At 40.3% G+C, this 21,314-nt stretch overlaps 1 protein-coding gene across 7 annotated transcripts in view; it reads left to right on the top strand.

The window, feature by feature from the left end:
* The first annotated feature begins 642 nt into the window (after positions 1 to 642).
* The window catches only part of POLQ (DNA polymerase theta), a 103,626-nt gene continuing 82,954 nt past the window's right edge, over positions 643 to 21,314 (top strand). For 2 of the 7 annotated variants that reach the window (XM_074404279.1, XM_074404280.1), the window contains exons 1-8: positions 644 to 1,098; positions 1,889 to 2,068; positions 4,815 to 4,945; positions 8,062 to 8,218; positions 10,989 to 11,097; positions 15,130 to 15,349; positions 18,378 to 18,525; positions 20,454 to 20,546. In XM_074404279.1, coding sequence (XP_074260380.1) covers positions 780 to 1,098; positions 1,889 to 2,068; positions 4,815 to 4,945; positions 8,062 to 8,218; positions 10,989 to 11,097; positions 15,130 to 15,349; positions 18,378 to 18,525; positions 20,454 to 20,546 — 1,357 coding nt within the window. In that variant the 5' untranslated portion in view covers positions 644 to 779. Of the gene's footprint in view, positions 1,099 to 1,888; positions 2,069 to 4,814; positions 4,946 to 8,061; positions 8,219 to 10,988; positions 11,098 to 15,129; positions 15,350 to 18,377; positions 18,526 to 19,285; positions 19,436 to 20,453; positions 20,547 to 21,314 lie in introns of those variants that run through there. The other 5 variants (XM_074404285.1, XM_074404281.1, XM_074404282.1 and 2 more) reach the window with 4 other exon arrangements.

Raw genomic sequence — 21,314 nt, forward strand, 5'->3', positions numbered from 1 at the left:
CATACAGCTGTTTCAGGGGTCTGTCGGCCAGCAATCCCCAATTCCTCATCACATATTCCTCACAGTGCATGCTGGCTACAATGGAAATCGCGTTCAGAAATAGCCCTGCTCTGCCATCATACACTGGGAGAAAGGGGAAAATTAGGCTCCATTAGAAACCCTAGGCTCTCTTGCATAATCCTTTGCAATGTGAAATAATTTTTTACAAAATACCAACACGTTAAGAAGAACTACTTCCCTCATCTACCTACTAGGGGCAACCCACTTTACGAAGTTAGCATGGCCTTCCTATTCAAACCAGAAATGGATAAAAAGGGACGGGTATTATGGTTATAACTGCAGATTCTGTATTCTTCCTCTTTAATCTACGTCTCATATTAACTAACAACGGAGGCCGGAGGCCGGAAGTCTTAGACACTAGCGAGAGCGGCTTCTTCCCCACGACTCTATGGCTTTCCTCTTTACGTCTCATATTCACTAACAACGGAGGCCGGAGGCCGGAAGTCTTAGACACCAGCGAGAGCCGCTCCTTCCCCACGACTTTATGGCTTTCCTCTTTAAGTCTCATATTCACTAACAACGGAGGCAGGAGGCCGGAAGTCTTAGACACCAGTGAGAGCCGCTCCTTCCCCACGACTTTATGGCTTTCCTCTTTACGTCTCGTATTCACTAACAATGGAGGCCGGAGGCCGGAAGCCAGAAGTCTTAGACACCAGTGAGAGCCGCTCCTTCCCCACGACTCTATGTTTTTACGGGTTACTTAAGCCACGGAGAACTCTATGGTTCCTGGGCGGGCCGAAAGGTTTGAGTTTGAAGACAGGCGGGAAGATGGCAGCACCCGTCGGCAGGCCGGGGTTCTCCCGAGTGGGAGGACGCTGGGACTGTGGCCTGCTCTGATCGTCCGAGAAGGGTTTGCCATGAATCTTCTGCGTCGGAGTGGGAAACGGCGGCGTTCAGAGTCAGACTCAGATTCGTTGTCGGGAAGCAGCGGTGACAGCAGTGCCAGCCCCCAGCTCCTCTCCCGGACCGTGCTGAGCCCGCCGCCGGGCCTGGGTCGCTGCCTGAAGGACCGCGGCCGTCAGTCAGCCGCCACCGCAGGTGCTCCGGGAACCCGGGAGGCCGCGGGCGACGGGGGCAGCTCCGCCGGGCCACGGGTCGGGAGGTGTCCACCCCCCACGGGGCTTGCTTGATTGCATACCCCATTGGGCTTCTGTTCCCCTTCTCTGTGACTCGGGCCTGGTGTGGCAGGTCACTTTCTGTTCAGACATACGCGTGTTTTCAGCGGTCGCCTGGTATTAATGTTCACGTGGCTTCTGGATCTTTCGACCTTTACAGAATCAACTTGCTAGTTAGCCAAAATACCAGCACCTGTTGGAGGGCTCGCTCCTCATAGTACCCAGTGCTCCTTGCAGATCCTTAAGACCGGATGGTTGGGCCTGGAGGATAGCACAGGCTGTTTGGCGTCCAGGGATTCGTAATGAGATTGGTTGGGTGTCTGGTGGATGTCTACCCAATTTTTAAAAATCGTTAGTTGTGCGGTCCGTCATGGAACTAAAACTTACAAATAGAAACTTACCTAACTAAACTTTGTAATGTTTCCATATTCTCCTCCTCCCCCCACTCCGCCCGTAATTCGAAGACTTTATCTACTGTGTATTGCACAGGGGTTTTTGTTTGTTTGTTTGAGGCTTGTAAGGAATTGTTTTTATCATATGTCTTAAATAACAGTTTATTACTTTTCTATACATGGTCAGTTTCTCATAAGATTGTTGAAGTCAGGATGTGCTTTAAATAGCTTCATTTCAACACAAATTCCAACACACAGTGAAGGGCTAACTGTAAACTCATATATTAGAAGTAAATTTTAATTTTTGCTTTTTCTTAAAAGGAGAATGCAAGCCTACAGCTCCCGACTGCCAAATAGACAAGCTACTGTTGGTAAATTGGGGACTTCCTAAAGCAGTTCTGGAGAAATACCACAGTTTTGGTGTAAAAAAGATGTTTGAATGGCAGGCAGAGTGCCTTTTGCTCGGACAAGTCCTGGAAGGAAAGAATTTAGTCTATTCAGGTATCCAAATTTATGTAAACTAATTACTGTTTATCAGATATGAGTCAAAGAGTACTCCATTGAAGTAGTTATGGTTCTTTTAAAAGGTGAATGAGGCAGTGCTTTAAAACTAGAGAAAATCTTAAAATATGTGTGAAAAGTGGAGTTTTGTTTATTTTTAAATTACAAAAGTTTTGTTATGTGACTATGGGGGGAAAAAGAAAGAAAAATGACAGTTTAAAGAGTGGGCAATTCCACTTGCCATCATCATGCTCAACATACATATATCCCAGTGAGTTTGCAATGGGAGATATAAATCTGCTCTTCCTCCATTTGATCCTGGTTGCTTTTCAGGGTATGAACATTATACACTGTATGTTTGTTAATTGACTTTTTTTTAGAGACAGAGTCTTGCTCCAGGCTGGAGTGAAGTGGCTCTATCTGGCCTCATTGCAACTTCCAGCTCCCAGCTTCAAGTGATTCTCCTGCCTCAGCCTCCCAAGTAGCTGGGATTGCAGGTGTCGACCACCAGGCCCGGCTACTTTTGTAGTTTTAGTTGAGACAAGGTTTTACCATGTTGGCCAGGCTGATCTCGAATTCCTGACCTCAAGTGAGTCACCCACCTCAGCCTCCCAAAGTGCTGGGATTATAGGTGTGAGCCACCACACCCAGTCATAAATTGACTTGTTTGTACAGGGTTGTATACACAAACAATATATAATATACTTTATAAAATTTATTTAAAACAATTTATGTGGGTTTTCAAGGGCAACTGTGACATATGCAATTTTTAACCCATGCTTACTACGCTACTTTAATCTTTTGATAAGATGCAATTCCTTTGTGTCAGTTTTCTCTGAAATTATGAGTTAAAGAATTAAGAGCAGATATACGTTCAGGCAGTGGAATTAGACTGGTTGGATTTGAAAACTGTCACTTACTGGCTATGCAGCCTCACAGATCACTTAGGAAGAGTGAGAGTGTCTGTGTTAGTGAGTATATGTACCTTGGTAGTACTTAGGGAGTATTACATTATTTCATATATGAGAGCTCAGAAACTTTTTGGCACATATAAAGTACTTGTATTGTGAAAGGACATTACCAAAAATAAAATAGAAAATACTCGTAAATGCTTAGAAGTCGTAGTTAGTGGCAATGGCATAATGGCTTGACCATTTCAACTGCTTGAAACTGAAACTTGGGTATCATTCAGAGCTTTGGTCACCAGCTTGTACAATTAATCAATAAGTTCTGTGTCTGTTACGTCATATATCTCTCGCTTCTGACTCCTTTCTGTTTTTAGGTCCATTACCTGGTACAGCTCATTATCATCTTTCTTCTAGATTATGCAGTAGCTTTGAAACTAGCTCTTCCTTTTCCTCTGATATTGGCCTGCTCCTGCAGCCAAAGTGGTCTTTTTTAAAAAAAAATTTTGTTTGAATTTTTTGTAGATATGGGGGTGTCATTGTGTTGTCCAGGCTGATCTTGAACTGCTGGGCTCAAGTGATCCTCCCAAAGTTTTGGGATTGTAGGCATGATTCACTGTGCCCAGTCCAAAGTGATCTTTATAAAGTACAAATATGATTTTATCACTCCTTTTCATAAAGCTCATCAGTCTCTGCATTGCTTTCAGGACAAGGTTTAAACTTCTTAAATGGTGGGATAGTAAACCCTTCCTGTGGCACTTTAATTATCTCTTCTTTTATACCCCTGGCATACTTTATACTCCACACTTTCTAAACTACTTACTGTGTCATCTGAACATGCCAGTCTTTCTTCTAAGGCCTTTGTACCACATGCTGTTTCTTAGGCATGGCATTCCTTTACTCTTAATTTTTTTTTTTTTTTGAAACAAAGTCTTGCTGTGTCACCCATGCTGGAGTGCAGTGGCATGATCATAACTCATTGCAGCCTCCACTTCCTGGGTTCAAGTAATTCTCAAGCCTCAGCCTCCCAAGTAGCTGGAATTACAGGCACATACCACCTCACCCTTCTCGGCCTCCCACATTGCTGGGATTGTAGACATCAGCCACCGCCCCCAGCCTCCTCTTGTTTTCTTTCTTCCCTTCTCATAAGATTCCTTGCAGCTCCTTTTCCTCAACTTTTTTTTTTGAGACAGAGTCTTGCTCTGTCACCCAGGCTGGAGTGTAGTATCACAATATCAGCTCACTGCAATCTTTGCCTCCCGGGTTCAAGTAATTCTCCTGCCTCAGCCTCCCGAGTAGCTGGGACTACAGGTGCCCACCACCATGCCTGGCTTTTTTTTTTTTTTAATTTATTTTTGTAATAATAGAGATGGGGTTTTATCATGTTGTCCAGGATGGTCTCAAACTCCTGAAGTGATCCCCTGGCCTCAGCCTCCCAAAGTGCTGGGAATACAGGCATGAGCCACTGCGCCCAGCCCTTTTCCTCAACTTCGATCACAGTTCCTATCGTGATAAAGTTGTTCATCTACTTCCTCAAAGCAGGCCTTTTAACCATTTGGTAGTTAAAGGAAAGGATCTTTAGGTATCTCTTAGATACTCAGTAGGACTCATCATATATTGTTGATATGAAGATTTGTTTACACTGTTTTTAGTGAAACTATTTACACAGCTGGTTTAAAGTAAAGGGCATTTCAGGGTATAAAGATTTTAAATGCTATTGCGGCCTTAGTGATAGATTAGCCTTATGCGCTGTAGTACTGCACATTGCTTAAAACATTTATTAATGAAGCATACCAGATATTACCTTTTTCTTATAATCTTGTGTTATAATCATGTTTTAGCTCCTACAAGTGCTGGGAAGACTCTCGTGGCAGAATTACTTATTTTGAAGCGGGTTTTGGAAATGCGGAAGAAAGCTTTGTTTATTCTTCCCTTTGTTTCTGTGGCTAAAGAGAAGAAATACTATCTCCAGGTAATGTTTTTTACTAAGTTTGAAATAGTGAAAGGCTCAATATTGGCAGCCTTGGCTTCATTCATTTGAAATAGAATTACAAAAGCAAGTGAAAAACAAGTTTCTTTATTGGGTCCCATGTAGCTTTAAGAGGTGACTGAAGGCCAGGCACGGTGGCTTATCCCTGTAATCCCAGCACTTTGGGAGGCTGTGGTGGGCAGATCACCTGAGGTCAGGAGTTTGAGACCAGCCTGACCGTCATGGAAAAACACTGTCTCTACTAAAAACACAAAATTAGCTGGGCATGATGGCACATGCCTATGATCCCAGCTACTTGGGAGGCTGAGACAGGAGAATTGCTTGAACCTGGGAGGTGGATGTTGCAGTGAGCCCAGCTTGTGCCATTGCACTGCAGCCTCGGCAACAAGATCAAACCTCTGTCTCAACAAAAAAAGAGGTGACTGATAAAAGCATTAAAAATTCACAGAAGAGGGCTGGGCGTCTTGGCTCATGCCTGTAATTACAGCACTTTGGGAGACTGAGGCGGGTGGATCGTCTGAGGTCAGGAGTTTGAGATTAGCCTGGCCAACATGGTGAAACCCCATCTCTACTAAAAACACAAAAATTAGCTGGATGTGGTCACGCACACCTATGATCCTGGCTACTTGGGAGGCTATTGCAGGAGAATCACTTGAACCTGGGAGACAGAGGTTGCAGTGAGCTGAGACTTTGCCATTGCACTCCAGCCTGGGCAACAGAGTGAGACTCCATCTCAAAAAAAAAAAAAATATTTTTTGTTTTAAATTTACAGAAGTAAATTACAAAAAAAATTATTGCATCAAGCAGAAGGGGCCATCAAATCAAAAGAATAACTAGGAAAATTGTGTAAAAATGTGTAAACCTTTTCTTAGGAGATAAACAGAATACTTTAGCAAATAAACATGCACATTGAGAATGAGCATGTAACTGAACAATAGGACTAGACTGAAGCATAGAAAGGAAAGAATGTTTAAGGAAGCATATCCATGGCTGGGTGTGGTGGCTCATGCCTGTAATCCCAGCACTTCGGGAGGCCGAGGCAGGGATCACCTGAGGTCAGGAGTTAGAGACCAGTCTTAGTAATATTAACGTGATGAAACACCATATCTATTTAAAAAAAAAAAAAAGCATACTCTGTCCTAATTGAGGGCCATTTAGGAATATTTAGGGGATGAAGGTCAAGATCCACGGGTGCTTATGTAACGCTCCAGGTGTATGATCTGTTCCTGTGTTCTGCAAAAATGACTAATAGTTTATATCAACATGATGCTCACAGTTTTTAGGGCATTTTCACAACTACAGTGTTTTATTAAAGGGAATTAATTTACTGTTGTGATTTCTGCAGCAAAAAGTGAGTGCTTTTGGAATGGAAAGATCGGTATACTGATTGCTAAAGAAATGTGGATTCTAGTCCCAGTTTCGCCACTAACTATGTCTTTAGGCCAAGCAGGTATCCTGCTGGGCCTAGGTTTTTTTCACGTGTAAAATTAGGATGTTAACCCTTAGCACTGTGGCTTAACTCGGCAAACACTCGGGAAAATTTTATTGAATGAACAACTCTAAATTTCTGTGGTTCTATAAATCTTTTTAACAGTTATTTCAGAAGCCAAATAGCCAACAAAGCTGGTCCTACATGGTAACATCTCTCAACTTAGACCCAAACTAACAAAATGATGAAATAATCCTTTTTGTTGAAAGGTATGTTAGTTAAAAGTTAAACAAACAAACAAACAAAATTATTACAAAAGTCCCACTGAATTTTACTTTTAAAAACTTTTCTTCCGATTACATTAAAAAATTGGTCATTAGTAGGATGAGACTATTTTTCTCGTGAGATATGAATTTATTTCAAGTGTTACAGCTAGTTTCTTGCCATTTATTAGATTAAAAATGTTAGTGCTTAAGGTAGTTTTTTTCCCACTTTAATTCCTATAAATAGCTCTTAGAACTTTTTTTTTTTTTTTTTTTTTTGAGGCAGAGTTTCGCTCTTGTTACCCAGGCTAGAGTGCAATGGCGCGATCTCGGCTCACCACAACCTCCGCCTCCTAGGTTCAGGCAATTCTCCTGCCTCAGCCTCCTGAGTAGCTGGGACTACAGGCACGCGCCACCGTGCCCAGCTAACTTTTTGTATTTTTAGTAGAGACGGGGTTTCACCATGTTGACCAGGATGGTCTCGATCTCTTGACCTTGTGATCCGCCCGCCTCGGCCTCCCAAAGTGCTGGGATTACAGGCTTGAGCCACTGCACCCGGCAGAACTTTTTACATTATTATGCTTTCATTAAAATAGTATAATTTTATTTGACTCTTAACAGAAATGTAAGTTTTGCCAGTTCTAAACTTTATATTTTTAGCATATGATTCTAAAAAGAACCAGTGTGTCCTGTCCAGAAACAACTGATGACAGTAATCTGATGGATGTCTTTAGATACTTATGTCTATGTTCTGGGATAGAACCTGTCTGTACCTCTTGAATTTCTTTTTCTTTCTTTTTTTTTTTTTTTCAGTACGTTATCAAACACAATCATAAAAGCCAATGGATGCTTTCATTGTTCTACCTAGAAATCTCTTTGCCGAAGACCAAGAGTTCATTAGATATATTTATTTCTCAATAAGTTACTAAAATTTTACCTAACAACTCACTATTACACAATGGTGTTGCCAATTCTTCCACCTCCAATTGCACTTTCTTTTTTTTTTTTTTAAGAGAAAGAAAAAAGAATAAAGAAAAGAAAGAAAGAGGAAGAGGGAGAGAGAATGGGGGTATTGCTTTATTTGCCCGGGCTAGAATGCAGTCTAAATATGGGTATGTCTATAATTGTGTTTAATAATGGACACATGAAAGAAAATGAGGGAAGAGAATAACAAACTAGGAGCCAACCAACATTTCGTTTAAACTTCTAAGTTGATATGATGTGGTATTAATAAGAGTGTATATTTTGTGTTTTTAAAGTGGAGAGTTCTATAAATGTTAATTAAGTTTACTTGTTGCAGATCTGAGTTCAAGTCCTGTACTTGAATTTCAAGTTTTTTCACCTGTATTATTTCCTCTTGAATTTCAAGTTTTTTCACCTGTATTGTTTCTTTTTACTCAATTCAGAGTCTGTTTCAGGAAGTTGGAATAAAAGTGGACGGTTATATGGGCAGCACCTCTCCAGCAAGGCATTTCTCTTCCTTGGATGTTGCAGTCTGCACAATTGAAAGAGCCAATGGTCTGATCAATCGCCTCATAGAGGAAAATAAGATGGATATGTTAGGTAAGAAAGTTAGAAAAGAAGTAAATACTTTCTGTTGCTATTTTTGATGGAAGGAAGTGGAGCTTTTGTGATTTCTGTAGGTCCCATTTGTTTTTCTATTGTCTACCATCTACTTCTAAAGGCGAGAATTGGCATCTGTAATGTTAGGAACTCTGTGTTTATAAGTTTTGTGTCCTGCTGCTGTTACTGACTCCATTACGTTGCATGTTTGTACTTTACAAAACGTAGAGGATATCCTTGAGCCCTCAATAATTTCTCCTTGCTTCTTTCTTATCTAAACCTTACCAGGAGTAGAAGGAAGCCTGCTGGGCCAGATCTGTCATTTTTGCTGTTAGCGAAAATGCGTTTTTACTATTATATTCTGGTGCTATGATGCCTATTTTGGGCTTGGACCCAGAGGCTACCATTTAGTGTGGAAGTGGTAGGGAACTGCTGAAACTGATACAGTATTTGAGCTTGAGGTTCTGGGAAGATTTTCTATCTTAATGCATTTTTTGCCATTATGGAAAGGCCGTTATGTAGAGGTAGCAACAGCAGTAGAAGGATTGCAGCCGCAGAAGTACCTATGCAACAATCTTGCATGTTTTTCATATGTACCCCAAAACCTAAAATGCAATTAAAAAAAAAAAGAATAGCAGCTATTTACTGAGAGCCTGGTGAACTTAAAAATACCATGGTAAAAGCCGGGCGTGGTGGCTCAAGCCTATAATCCCAGCACTTTGGGAGGCTGAGGCGGGTGGATCACGAGGTCACAAGATCGAGACCATCCTGGTCAACATGGTGAAACCCCGTCTCTACTAAAGATACAAAAAATTAGCTGGGCATGGTGGCACGTGCCTGTAATCCCAGCTACTCAGGAGGCTGAGGCAGGAGAATTGCCTGAACCTAGGAGGCGGAGGTTGTGGTGAGCCGAGATCGCGCCATTGCACTCCAGCCTGGGTAACAAGAGCGAAACTCCGTCTCAAAAAAAAAAAAAAAACCATGGTAAAGTTATGGTAGGGTAGGGGTGGAGGTTGGAAATCAAAGATGCATAAGACATGGGCTATGCTTTATAAAGCTTGGAGACAAAAATTGCAGTTGATTTGTATCAGAATTATATTATCACCTGTGACTCCATTGCACTTTAAATATTTTGAGAGTTGCAATAGACCCCTAGTAAGTGCTATTTCCAATGCACCCAGCACAGTTACTGGTACATAGTAGGCAGAATAGTGTTTTGTTTTTTGGTTTTTGGGTTTTTTTGGGTGAAGAAATGAGTAAGTGTTGAAATAACTCCTCAGACAGTACAATTTTGGAGATAGCTTACTGATAGGAAAAAGAACATCATTATGTTTCATTAGGAAGTTGTCTATTGTCTCCTCAAATTCCTTTTCACCAGAAAGTTGTCTTTTGGTGGGGAGAATTTGGGGGAGGGGGGAACACCAGTACATGTGGAAACTATGTTGTTATGAAAATGTTTAAAGAAAGTATTGGTTGATACTGAATTTACAGTAATTCTTAAGAATTATTCCACGTATATACATTGGTTAAATTCTCCAAGTAGTGGCCGGGCTCGGTGGCTCAAGCCTGTAATCCCAGCACTTTGGGAGGCCGAGGTGGGTGGATCACAAGGGCAAGAGATCGAGACCATCTTGGTCAGCATAGTGAAACCCCGTCTCTACTAAAAATACAAAAAACTAGCTGGGCGTGGTGGCGCGTGCCTGTAATCCCAGCTACTTAGGAGGCTGAGGCAGGAGAATTGCCTGAGCCCAGGAGGCGGAGGTTGCAGTGAGCTGAGATCGCGCCATTGCACTCCAGCCTGGGTAACGAGCGAAACTCCGTCTCAAAAAAAAAAAAAAAATTCTCCAAGTAGTGAAGGACATTGTAATCATATTTATGTTTTGCAGTAGGGTGACTCACTAGCCTACCATATTAAAAAAAAAATCTCTTAAAATTATCATTTTCTTCCAGACTCTATTCTGTTTTTCCTAAGCTGCTTTCTAACATGTGTATGTCTGTTTTCCCACTGAAAAGTCAATACACTGACAAACTGCCATAGATGTCTTTGATATGTCATTGTATTTTTGTTTCAGTGAAGTTGGCAATTGAGAAGAGTAATAAGAGGCAGTTTTCGCTGGGTTTGTTTATTCCCGAGTACTAATTGATTTTACATCTAGAATACCTTGTAGTAGGAAATGCCTGTAATACCTGAAACATCTTGGAAAAGAATTGCCCATTATGAGGAATCTGATTTTTGCTTTATGATATGAAGTTTGCATCACTTGCACTGTATTATAATGACAGCTGCATACTGTTTGCTGTAAGATACCGAATCTTTTAAATTTCTTCTTGGCACAGTCATAAAAAGAATGAAATCATATCCTTTGTAGTAAAGCAGTTTGGATGCAGCTGGAGCCATTATCCTAAGCCAATTAATGCAGGAACAGAAAACCAAGTACTACATGTTTTCACTTGGAAGTGGGAACTAAACTTTGAGTATTCATGGACATAAAGATGGCAACAACAGAAACTGGGGACTACTAGAGGGGAACAAAGGTTGAAAATCTAACTAATAATAGGGTACTATTGCTAAGTACATGGGTGATGGGATCATTTGTACTCCCAACCTTAGCATCACACAGAATACCCAAGTAACAAACCTGCACATGTACCCCCGGAATCTAAAATAAAAGTTGATATAAAGGAAATAAAATAGAGTGAAATAAAAGTTGGAAAAAATTATGTGGATGTGAGATTCTGTAAAAGCCTAGTATCTGGAAAATCTTTTTAGGAATGGTTGTTGTGGATGAATTACATATGCTGGGAGACTCTCACCGAGGGTATCTGCTGGAACTTTTGCTGACCAAGATTTGCTATATTACTCGGAAAACAGCATCATCGTGAGTATTTGAAACAACTAAGTTCCTGAGATTTCAAACCACGTTGAAAAAGTGTCTGAAAAGTACACGAGTTAAATAAATTAAAGGAGTGTAATATTTTTCACATTGAGAAAAACTCATGTAAAGTAGTTTGTTTTTGTTCCAGAAGAAGTCAGTCCAGGCATGGTGGCTCACACCTGTAATCCCAGCACTTTGGAAGGCTGAGTTGGGAGGATCACTTGAGCCCAAGTTCCAGACCAGCCTGGGCAACACAGTGAGACCCCACTTCTATAAATAATAATAAAAAAAAAATTAGCTGGGCATCATGGCACATACCTGTAGTCCCAGCTCTTCAGGAGGCTGAGGCAGGAGGATTACTTGAGCCCAAGAGTTTCAGGCTGCAATGAGCTATGATTGTGCCACTTTACTCTAGCCAGAGCAACAGGGCAAGACCATGTCTCTGACAACCACAGGAAAAGTATTTCAGATTAAAACTGATTTTAGATTACTTTGTAAACATTCTTAATTTTCTGACTGCTCACCCTTTCAGTGTATACATTTTTGTTACAGATTTCTAGAAATCCTGGTTCTGTATTTGTCATTTGTATATATAATTTAAGTAGTCAGGCTAATTTTGAAAAATAGTATTTTTTTAGCCCTCACTTCTCAGAGAGAACTACCTTTCAACTCTTCTAGCTTTTTAAAAATGTTTACAGCAGCATCTCTAACTGTGGCTACTTAATTTTTTAATTTTACACTTTATATACTGACTTTTACTATGAAAAATGAAGATCTTGCTTTCTTTTAAATTCTTTACTCACCACTACCCAATCTTTTCCCTCCTTCTCTGCCGTCTCCTTATCCGCTCATCATCTTCCCATTCTTCAAATAGAGTTAGGTTATAATTTTGCTTAGATCATTATTCGGTGTTACACTATTGTGACGATATAAGTGACATTGGTCAGTGGACTATAGCATAGTATGATTACTTTTCTAAACAACTTTTTCTTTTCTCTGAAATTAATAACTGTCTTTTTTGTTTGATGGCTTGGTTTTCCATATACTTATAGCTAATGTATCCCTAGCCTATTCCCTAGTTGTGTATTCTACCACATTTGCTGTTCTACCAGTCATCTTCTTGAATATTTTCTTTTTTTTTTTTTTTTTGAGACGGAGTTTCGCTCTTGTTACCCAGGCTGGAGTGCAATGGCGCGATCTCGGCTCACCGCAACCTCCGCCTCCTGGGTTCAGGCAATTCTCCTGTCTCAGCCTCCTGAGTAGCTGGGATTACAGACACGCGCCACCATGCCCAGCTAATTTTTTGTATTTTTAGTAGAGACGGGGTTTCACCATGTTGACCAGGATGGTCTCGATCTCTTGACCTCGTGATCCACCCGCCTCGGCCTCCCAAAGTGCTGGGATTACAGGCTTGAGCCACCGCGCCCGGCCTGAATATTTTCTTAAAGCCCTTCAAGTTGTTACAATCTAGATAAGTGGTTAATCTATATATGTGCTACATAGCTATCATCTTGGGATTCCCTTCCCCTGTCCATTTTTTGACCACGTCTGTTAATTTACCTTCTCGTTTTGGTGGGAATATCTTCCAGGAACTTCTACTTTATTTCAGTGAACGCACATAGGTATAACGTTTTGGAGAACTTGCATGTCTGAAAATGCCTCATAATTTTTTTTCTTTTTTTTTAATTTTTGAGACGAATTTTGCTCTTTTTCCCTTTTTTTTTAAATTTATTTATTTATTTATTTATTTATTTATTTATTTATTTTTTTGCACTTTTGTCCAGGCTGGAGTGAAGTGGAGCAATCTTGGCTCACTGAAACTTCCCCCTCCTGGGTTCAAGTGATTCTGCTGCCTCAGCCTCCTGAGTAGCTGGGATTATAGGTGCCTGCCACCACATCCGGCTAATTTTTTTTTTTTTTTTTTTTTTTTTTTTTTTTTTGAGACGGAGTTTCGCCCTTGTTACCCAGGCTGGAGTGCAATGGCGCGATCTTGGCTCACCGCAACCTCCGCCTCCTGGGCTCAGGCAATTCTCCTGCCTCAGCCTCCTGAGTAGCTGGGATTACAGGCATGTGCCACCACGCCCAGCTAATTTTTTGCACTTTTAGTAGAGACGGGGTTTCACCATGTTGACCAGGATGGTCTTGATCTCTTGACCTCGTGATCCACCCGCCTCGGCCTCCCAAAGTGCTGGGTTTACAGGCTTGAGCCACCGCGCCTGGCTATATCCGGCTAATTTTTGTATTTTTAGTAGAGACAGCGTTTCACCATGTTGGCCAGGCTGGTCTCAAATTCCTGACCTCAGATGATCCATCCGTCTTGGCCTCCCAAAGTGCTAGGATTACTGGCGTGAGCTACTGCGCCTGGCCTCCATAATTATTTCATGGACTGTCCAGGTCTAAGAGTCAAAACTGGAAGTACTTTTCCTTCAGCCGTAGTGCTGTGAAATTTAATACCGATGTGTGTTGGTCTATTTTTAGTCGTGCTGGGTACTCAGTAGGTTCTTTTCAGTTAATGGAGAACTGAACACATCTCTCTTGTGATAGAACAAGCAGATAACTGTCTCCATCTTAAATCACTTGGGATATAGAAAATATGATTAATCAGCAAATTTGACCTAATGGATATATATTGAACAATTACCTCAAAACAGCAGAATACGTGTTCATTTCAGTTACACGTGAAACATTTATCAAAAAGTTTTCCATATGATGGACTGTAAAGCAAGTCTTAACATATTCTAGTGGATTCATATCATTTGTTTTCTAACTACAGTGAATTTAGCTATAAGACACATTTTTAGGTCAAAGTAATCACAACAGAAATTCGAAAATAGTTTGAACTGAAAGTGTAATAAAAATGTCTCAGCAAAACTTGTGAAGAGTAACAAAAGGTTTTTTTTTTTTTAAAGGAAATTGATGGAATAAAATGTTAATATTATTAAGGAAGAGAGATTGAGAATCAATTATTTAATTATCCATCTCAATAACTTAGAAAAAAGGCCAAGCAGGGTGCCTCATGTCTTTAATCCCAGCACTTGGGGATGCCAAGGCAGGCAGATCACTTGAGGCCAGGAGTTTGATATGAGCCTGGCCAACATGGCAAAACCCTGTCTCTATTAAAAATACAAAGTTTGTCTGGGTGTGATGATGCATGCCTGAGATATCAGCTACTCAGGTGGCATTAGAATCACTTGAACCCTGGAGGCTGAGGTTACCGTGAGCCGAGATCATGCCTCATTGCACTCCAGCCTGGGTGACAGAGCTTGACCCTGTCTTGCCCACTACTGTATCAGTGGGCAAAAAAACAGGCTGTTGAAACAAGGTATCCAAATGGTTCATGCACATGAACTCATGCTTAGTGTCATCGGCTGTCAGGGAACTGTGAATTACTTCTTCAAAGAAATACTAACACATAATCTCTATAACTACTAACATTAAAAAGACTGACAATACCAAGTGGTAATAAGATTGTGGAAAAACAGAAAACGCGTAGATTGTGGAGGTGTTACTTTGGAAAACAATGTGGCATTATCTATTAAAATACGGGATAAAGCCGGGCGCTGTGGCTCAAGCCTGTAATCCCAGCACTTTGGGAGGCTGAGGCGGGTGGATCATGAGGTCAGGAGATCGAGACCATCCTGGTCAACACGGTGAAACCCCGTCTCTACTAAAAATACAAAAAATTAGCTGGGCATGGTGGCGCGTGCCTGTAATCCCAGCTACTCAGGAGGCTGAGGCAGGAGAATTGCCTGAACCCAGGAGGCAGAGGTTGCGGTGAGCTGAGATTGCGCCACCGCACTCCAGCCTGGGTAACAAGAGCGAAACTCCGTCTCAAAAAAAAAAAAATAAAATAAAATAAAATACGGGATAATCTGTGACTCAGTAATCTGTGACTTGTAGTTTTATTCTTAGGTATATACCCTAAAGAAATATATGTATGTATGTACCAAAGGCCATAATCAAGGATATTGTTAGCAATACTAATTGTTAACTTAGTATATATCTTTTAATATTCTTTTCATTTGTTTTTTACAGTCAGGCAGATTTAGCCAGTTCTCTGTCTAATGCTGTGCAAATTGTTGGCATGAGTGCTACCCTTCCTAATTTGGAGCTTGTGGCTTCGTGGTTGAATGCTGAACTCTACCATACTGACTTTCGTCCTGTACCGCTTTTGGAGTTAGTAAAAGTTGGAAATTCCATATATGACTCTTCAATGAAACTTGTGAGGGAATTTGAACCCCTGCTACCAGTGAAGGTAAATCTATTTATTTATATCACTACTATTAGTATCTGTGTGTTTGATTTCATTTTCTAGCAAATTGTTAACAATTTCTGAATTATGTAATTAGGAGTTACATATTCATTAGGATTAATTATTAAGCTTATTAATTTTCTCTTAAAGAATTGGTAGTAAGCTGGGCATGGTGGCTGATGTCTGTAATCCCAACACCTTGGGAGGCCGAGGCAGCTGGATCACTTGAGATTAGGTGTTCGAGACCATCCTGGTCAACATGATGAAACCCTGTCCCTACTCAAAATATAAAAATTAGCTGGGTGTGGTGATAGGCACCTGTAATCCCAGCTACTTGGGACACTGAGGCAGGAGAATTGCTTGAACGAACATAGGAGGCAGAGGCTGCAGTAAGCGGAGATCATGCCACTGTGCTCCAGCCCGGGCAACAGAGTGAGACTCCATCTGAGAAAAAAAGAAAAATATGGGTGGTGGTGGTAAGCGAGGAAATGTAGTTGTACCTTTAATTTAAATAAATAAATGTTTCCTGATATATAATAGAAACATTTTTAAAAAATAACTCATTTTGTAGCTTTTTCTTTTTACTAGGAAAAGATTTTCTTATGGTTTAGTTTACACTAACTGCTAGTGTGGAAGATCAACTTTTTTTAAATGGTAGGTATAATAGTGGAGTGAAAAGAATATTATTTTTGCAGTCTGATCTGTCTACCTCTGATAGAGATAGTTGATACGGCTGTGATATTGGTTAAATCACAAAACCTATGTGAATCTTGTATCTTCACCTGTAGAATAGGATATTATAATATTATTTTGAATATTGTGAGAACTAAATGTGATTTTTAAAAGTTATCTGGCATCTAGAAAGCACTTGGTAAATGAGTACCCTGCCATACTCCCAAATACACTTCAATCCTAAGGTTAAAGAACTGACTCATTTACATTGGTGGAGTGAGGCATCTGCTGTTTTTATGCAGAGTTGTGCCTTTAGTACTGAAGCAGCTAAAGGTCATTTTAGAACTGGGAATAGGACTAAATTTGTATGTTCACTAACTTCCTAGGTACGCATTTGTAGCTTCTGCTTGCTTGCTGTTGACTCTTACTTGGTTTGCTCTGTGCCCCATATTTCGCCTGGCTATGCCTTGGTTGCTTCAGTACATTTATGTGTGAACACATTCATTTACTCTTCTGTTAATTTTTTTCTTCTTTTACCATGTCTGTGCCTCTACCCTTTTGAACCACTTACACTTCTTACCTGGATTATTGAAACATTTCCTAATTGTTCCCTCTGCTTCTGACCTTGTCCCTTTCATTGTATGCTTACATCAGGAGCTAGTGATCCATTTAAAATGAGCATCAGATCGTGTTATCCTTCTTCTCAGAAACTTGAAATGGCTTTCTGTTTCATTTAGAATAAAAGCCAGTGTCTTCATAGTGGTCTATGAGGCCTACGTGATTTACACCCTCACCGTCTTAGTGCTCTGACTCTATCTACTATGGTCCCTGTCACTTCCTTCATACTGGCCTCTTTGCTGTTTTTTTAAAATATTCCAAGGATTTCCTACCTCAGATTCTCTTTTTCTAGAATGCTTTCCCCTTAGGGTCATCAGTGTGGTTTATTCTTTCACCTTTAGACTTTTACTGAAATGTCACTGTCTCAGACCTTCCCAGGCCACCTTGTCTAAATTATAGTGTTCTCCCTTACACGATCTCTATTTCTTTTCCCTTAGCACTTTTCAAAACCAGACATACTATGTGTTTTACTTACCTTGTTCTTGTTATTATCTGTCTCTTCCTACTGGAGTAGAAACATTATGAGGGTGGAACTTTTTTTGTGCTTTGTTGGCTGCTCCATCCCCAGTACCTAAATCAGTATTTGACGTATAGTAAATATTTGTTTAATGAGTGAGTAGATGGATGAATTAATCCAGTTATTAATAAACACATTGACATACTTCCGGTATGGATAATTTGCAGGGCCACCCCTCCTTTATTTATTTATTTTGAGATGAGTATTGCTCTGTCACCCAGGCTTGAGTGCAATGGCACGATCTCTGCTCACTACAGCTTCCATCTCCTGGGTTCAAGCGATTCTCCTGCCTCTGTCTGCCAAGTAGCTGGGGTTACAGGTGCTCACCACCATGCCTGGCTAATTTTTTGTATTTTTAGTAGAGATGGGGTTTTACTATGTTGGCCAGGCTGGTCTCGAACTCCTGACCTTGCGGTCTGCCTACCTTGGCCTCCCAAAGTGCTGGGATTACAGACGTGAGACACTGAACCTGGCAAAACTCTTTTAATAGTATATATTATCATGTTTTATATTTATTTAGTACAGATTGTCTTCGACTTATGATGGGGTTATATCCTGATAAATTCACTGTAAATTGAACATGTGTTTAATACATCTAATTTACTGAATATCCTGCCTTACCGTGATGTATTTAATACATCTAATTTACTGAATAGTCTACCTTAAATGTGCTCAGAACATTTACGTTAGCTTATAGTTTGGCAAAATCATCTGGTACAAAACCTGTCTTATAATAAAGTGTTTAATATCTTGTAATTTAATGAATACTGTGCTGAGAGTGAAAAATAGCAGAGTTGTATAAGCACTCAAAATATGGTTTCTATTGAATGCATACTGCTTTTGCACCATTGTAAAATTTAAAAAATGGTAAAGTCCAACCATTGTAAGTTGGGACATCCATAGTTTAATGTGTCTCTCCGTGAGACTAGAACCCCCCGGACTACTAGGATCTTGACTTTCTTTTTACTCAGTTTTGTATCCCCATTGCCTGAGGGTTGTAGCTCAGTAAATATTAGCTGAATGAATAGAAAGTGTTTCCTTTACTTGCATCATAAGGAGTTCATTTTTTTTCTTCTTTTTTCTTTTGATATTGACTTTGTAACTGATTTTTATTATGCCTTCTAGAAGAAACAGCTTCCCCAGAAAGGAAAATGAGGGCTTTTAAACTGATGTGAGAATCTGTTGACAGTACCACTGAACTGGTTATTTATCTTTCCTTTTTAGGGAGATGAGGACCATGTTGTTAGTTTATGTTACGAGACAATTCGTGATAACCATTCAGTATTACTTTTTTGTCCATCAAAGAAATGGTGTGAGAAGCTGGCAGATATCATTGCTCGAGAGTTTTATAATCTACATCATCAAGCTGAGGGTGAGTTGTGGATGGAAAGGAAAGCCTTCATGCTTAGTATGTTTGCTTGAAAGTAACGGTAGTGGTTATATTAGCAAAAACATGGCTCTTGTTCATCATTGCCACTGCCTGCCCACTAGGTGGTACTCTTTTTATCAAACTGTGCTTTTGAGATTTTAATTTTTTTTAGGTTTTTTTTTATTATTATTATACTTTAAGTTCTGGGGTACATGTGCAGAATGTGCAGGTTTGTTACATAGGTATACACGTGCCATGGTGGTTTGCTGCATCCATCCCCTCGTCATCTACATTAGGTATTTCTCCTGTTATCCCTTCCCAGTCCCTCCACTCGTGCTATCACTCCCCTATCCCCGCTAGCCCCTGACAGGCCCCACTATGTGATGTTCCCCTCCCTGTGTCCATCTGTTCTCATTGTTCAACACTCACTTATGAGTGACAACATGCAGTGTTGGGTTTTCTGTTTTTTGTGTCAGTTTGCTGAGGATGATGGTTTCCAGCTTCATCTGTGTCCCTGCAAAGGACATGAACTCATCTTTTTTTATGGCTGCATAGTATTCCATGGTGTATATGTGCCACATTTTCTTTATCCAGTCTATCATTAATGGGCATTTGGGTTGGTTCCAAGTCTTTGCTATTGTGAACAGTGATGCAATAAATATACCTATGCACGTGTCATTATAATAGAATGTTGTATATACTCCTTTGGGTATATACCCAGTAATGGGATTACTGGGTCAAATGGTATTTCTATTTCTAGGTCCTTGAGGAATTGTTACACTGTCTTCCACAATGGTTGAACTAATTTGCACTCTCACCAACAGTGTAAAAGCGTTCGTCTTTCTCCACATCCTGTCCAGCATCTACTGTCTCCTGATTTTTTAATGATCACCATTCTAACTGGCATGAAATGGTATCTCAATGTGGTTTTGATTTGCATTTCTCTAATGACAGATGATGATGAGCTTTTTTTCATGTTTGTTGGCTGTATAAATGTCATCTTTTGAGCAGTGTCTTCATATCCTTCACCACTTTTTGATGGGATTGGTTTTTTTTTTTTTCTTGTAAATTTAAGTTCTTTGGAGACTCTGGTTAGTAGCGCTTTGTCAGATGGGTAGATTCTAATCATATTCCATCCTTAGTATAGACTATGTATATACACACAACGCTTAGACTAATCAACTTTAGATTTTTAAAATACTGGATATATATTAAAGTTCTTTATCCAGGATCCATGGACTTTGAGAGTTTGATCTTTGGAGCCCCTAAATTGTATGCAAAACTTTACATGTAGACATTTCTTTGGGGAAAATAACCATATCTTTATGTTTCCAAAGGAACGTGTAATTGAAAAGAATCACACACACCAGCCAGGCGTGGTGGCTCATGCCTGTAATCCCAGCACTTTGGGAGGCTGAGGCAGGCGGATCATGAGGTCAGGAGTTTGAGAGAAGCCTGCCCAACATATCGTAGATAGTGGAGAAACTGCTATATACACACATGCAAAATTTACATTGTATATAACTTATGATGCATACTAAAAAAAAGAACACCTGTGTAACCACCACTTAATTTAAAACTAGAACCCCAGGCCTTTATATTTTTTAAATAAAATTGAAAATGAGACAGATAAGTGTATATTCTATACACTGTTTTTCATTTACACATGTTTTTGTTTGTCATATATATTTATACATATTTCTGTTATTTTCCACTGAAAATTCTAAAAAATACATTTTTTTCCTTTGTTCTCTTTTTGAGACAGGGTCTCACTTTGTTGTCCAGGATGGGATGCAGTGGCAGGATCTCAGCTCACTGCAATCTCTAACCTCATGGACTCAAGTGATCCTCCCACCTGAGCCTCCTGAGTAGCTGGGACTATAGGTGCATGCCACCGTGCCTGGCTAATTTGTTTGTATTTTTTTTTTAAGAGATGGGATTTTGCCACATTTCCCAGACTGGTCTCAAACTCCTGGATTCAAGTGATCTGCCCACTTTGGCCTCCCAAAGTGCTGGGATTACAGGTATGAGCCACCATGCCCAGCCCAATATTTACTTTTTATGAAAACTTTTACAAGTTCAAAAATTCAGAAGTCTGGGAAGTTTTTTAACACAACATGTAAGTATGTAAAGCTTTTACTACATTTAAGAAAGTTAAGGCTGGGTGGTGGCTCATGCCTGTAATCTCAGCACTTTGGGAGGCCAAGGTGGGATGATTGCTTAAGCCCAGGAGTTTGAGACCAGCCTGGGTAACATAAGAGACCGTATCTCTACAAGTGAAAAAAAAAAAAATACTAGCTGGGCATAGTGGCATGTGGGTCTGGTCCTAGCTAACCAGGAGACTGAGGTGGGAGGATTGCTTGAGCCCAGTAAGTCGAGGCTGCTGTGAGCCGTGACTATGCCATTGTACACACACGTGATTCTGCCTGGGTGACAGAGTGAGATCCTGTCTCAAAACAATGTTAAGCTCTTACTGGGGGAGAAGTTTACATATAGGGACAAAAAAAAAGAGGGTAGTATGTAATTAACTACCAGATTAGTGCCAAAGAGGCTAGAATAATTTCACAGAGGAGTAGGCTTTTTTGTGACAGGATTGGTGAGACCCTCTGATGCTGATACTGCTGGTTGGTGGTATACACCTTGAGCAAGGTTTTGATTTTGGGGTTTTGAGTGGTAATCAGTATCCATGATATTGTACTTCCTTCAGCAGTTTCCTTTGATTCCCCGCCTGTGGGCTTGGTCTTACCTTTAGAGTTTCCTAGACTTTGGTGCACCTTAGAATTGCCTGGGGA

Source organism: Saimiri boliviensis, chromosome 8 (genome assembly GCF_048565385.1).
Source record: "Saimiri boliviensis isolate mSaiBol1 chromosome 8, mSaiBol1.pri, whole genome shotgun sequence".
NCBI lineage: Eukaryota > Metazoa > Chordata > Mammalia > Primates > Cebidae > Saimiri > Saimiri boliviensis.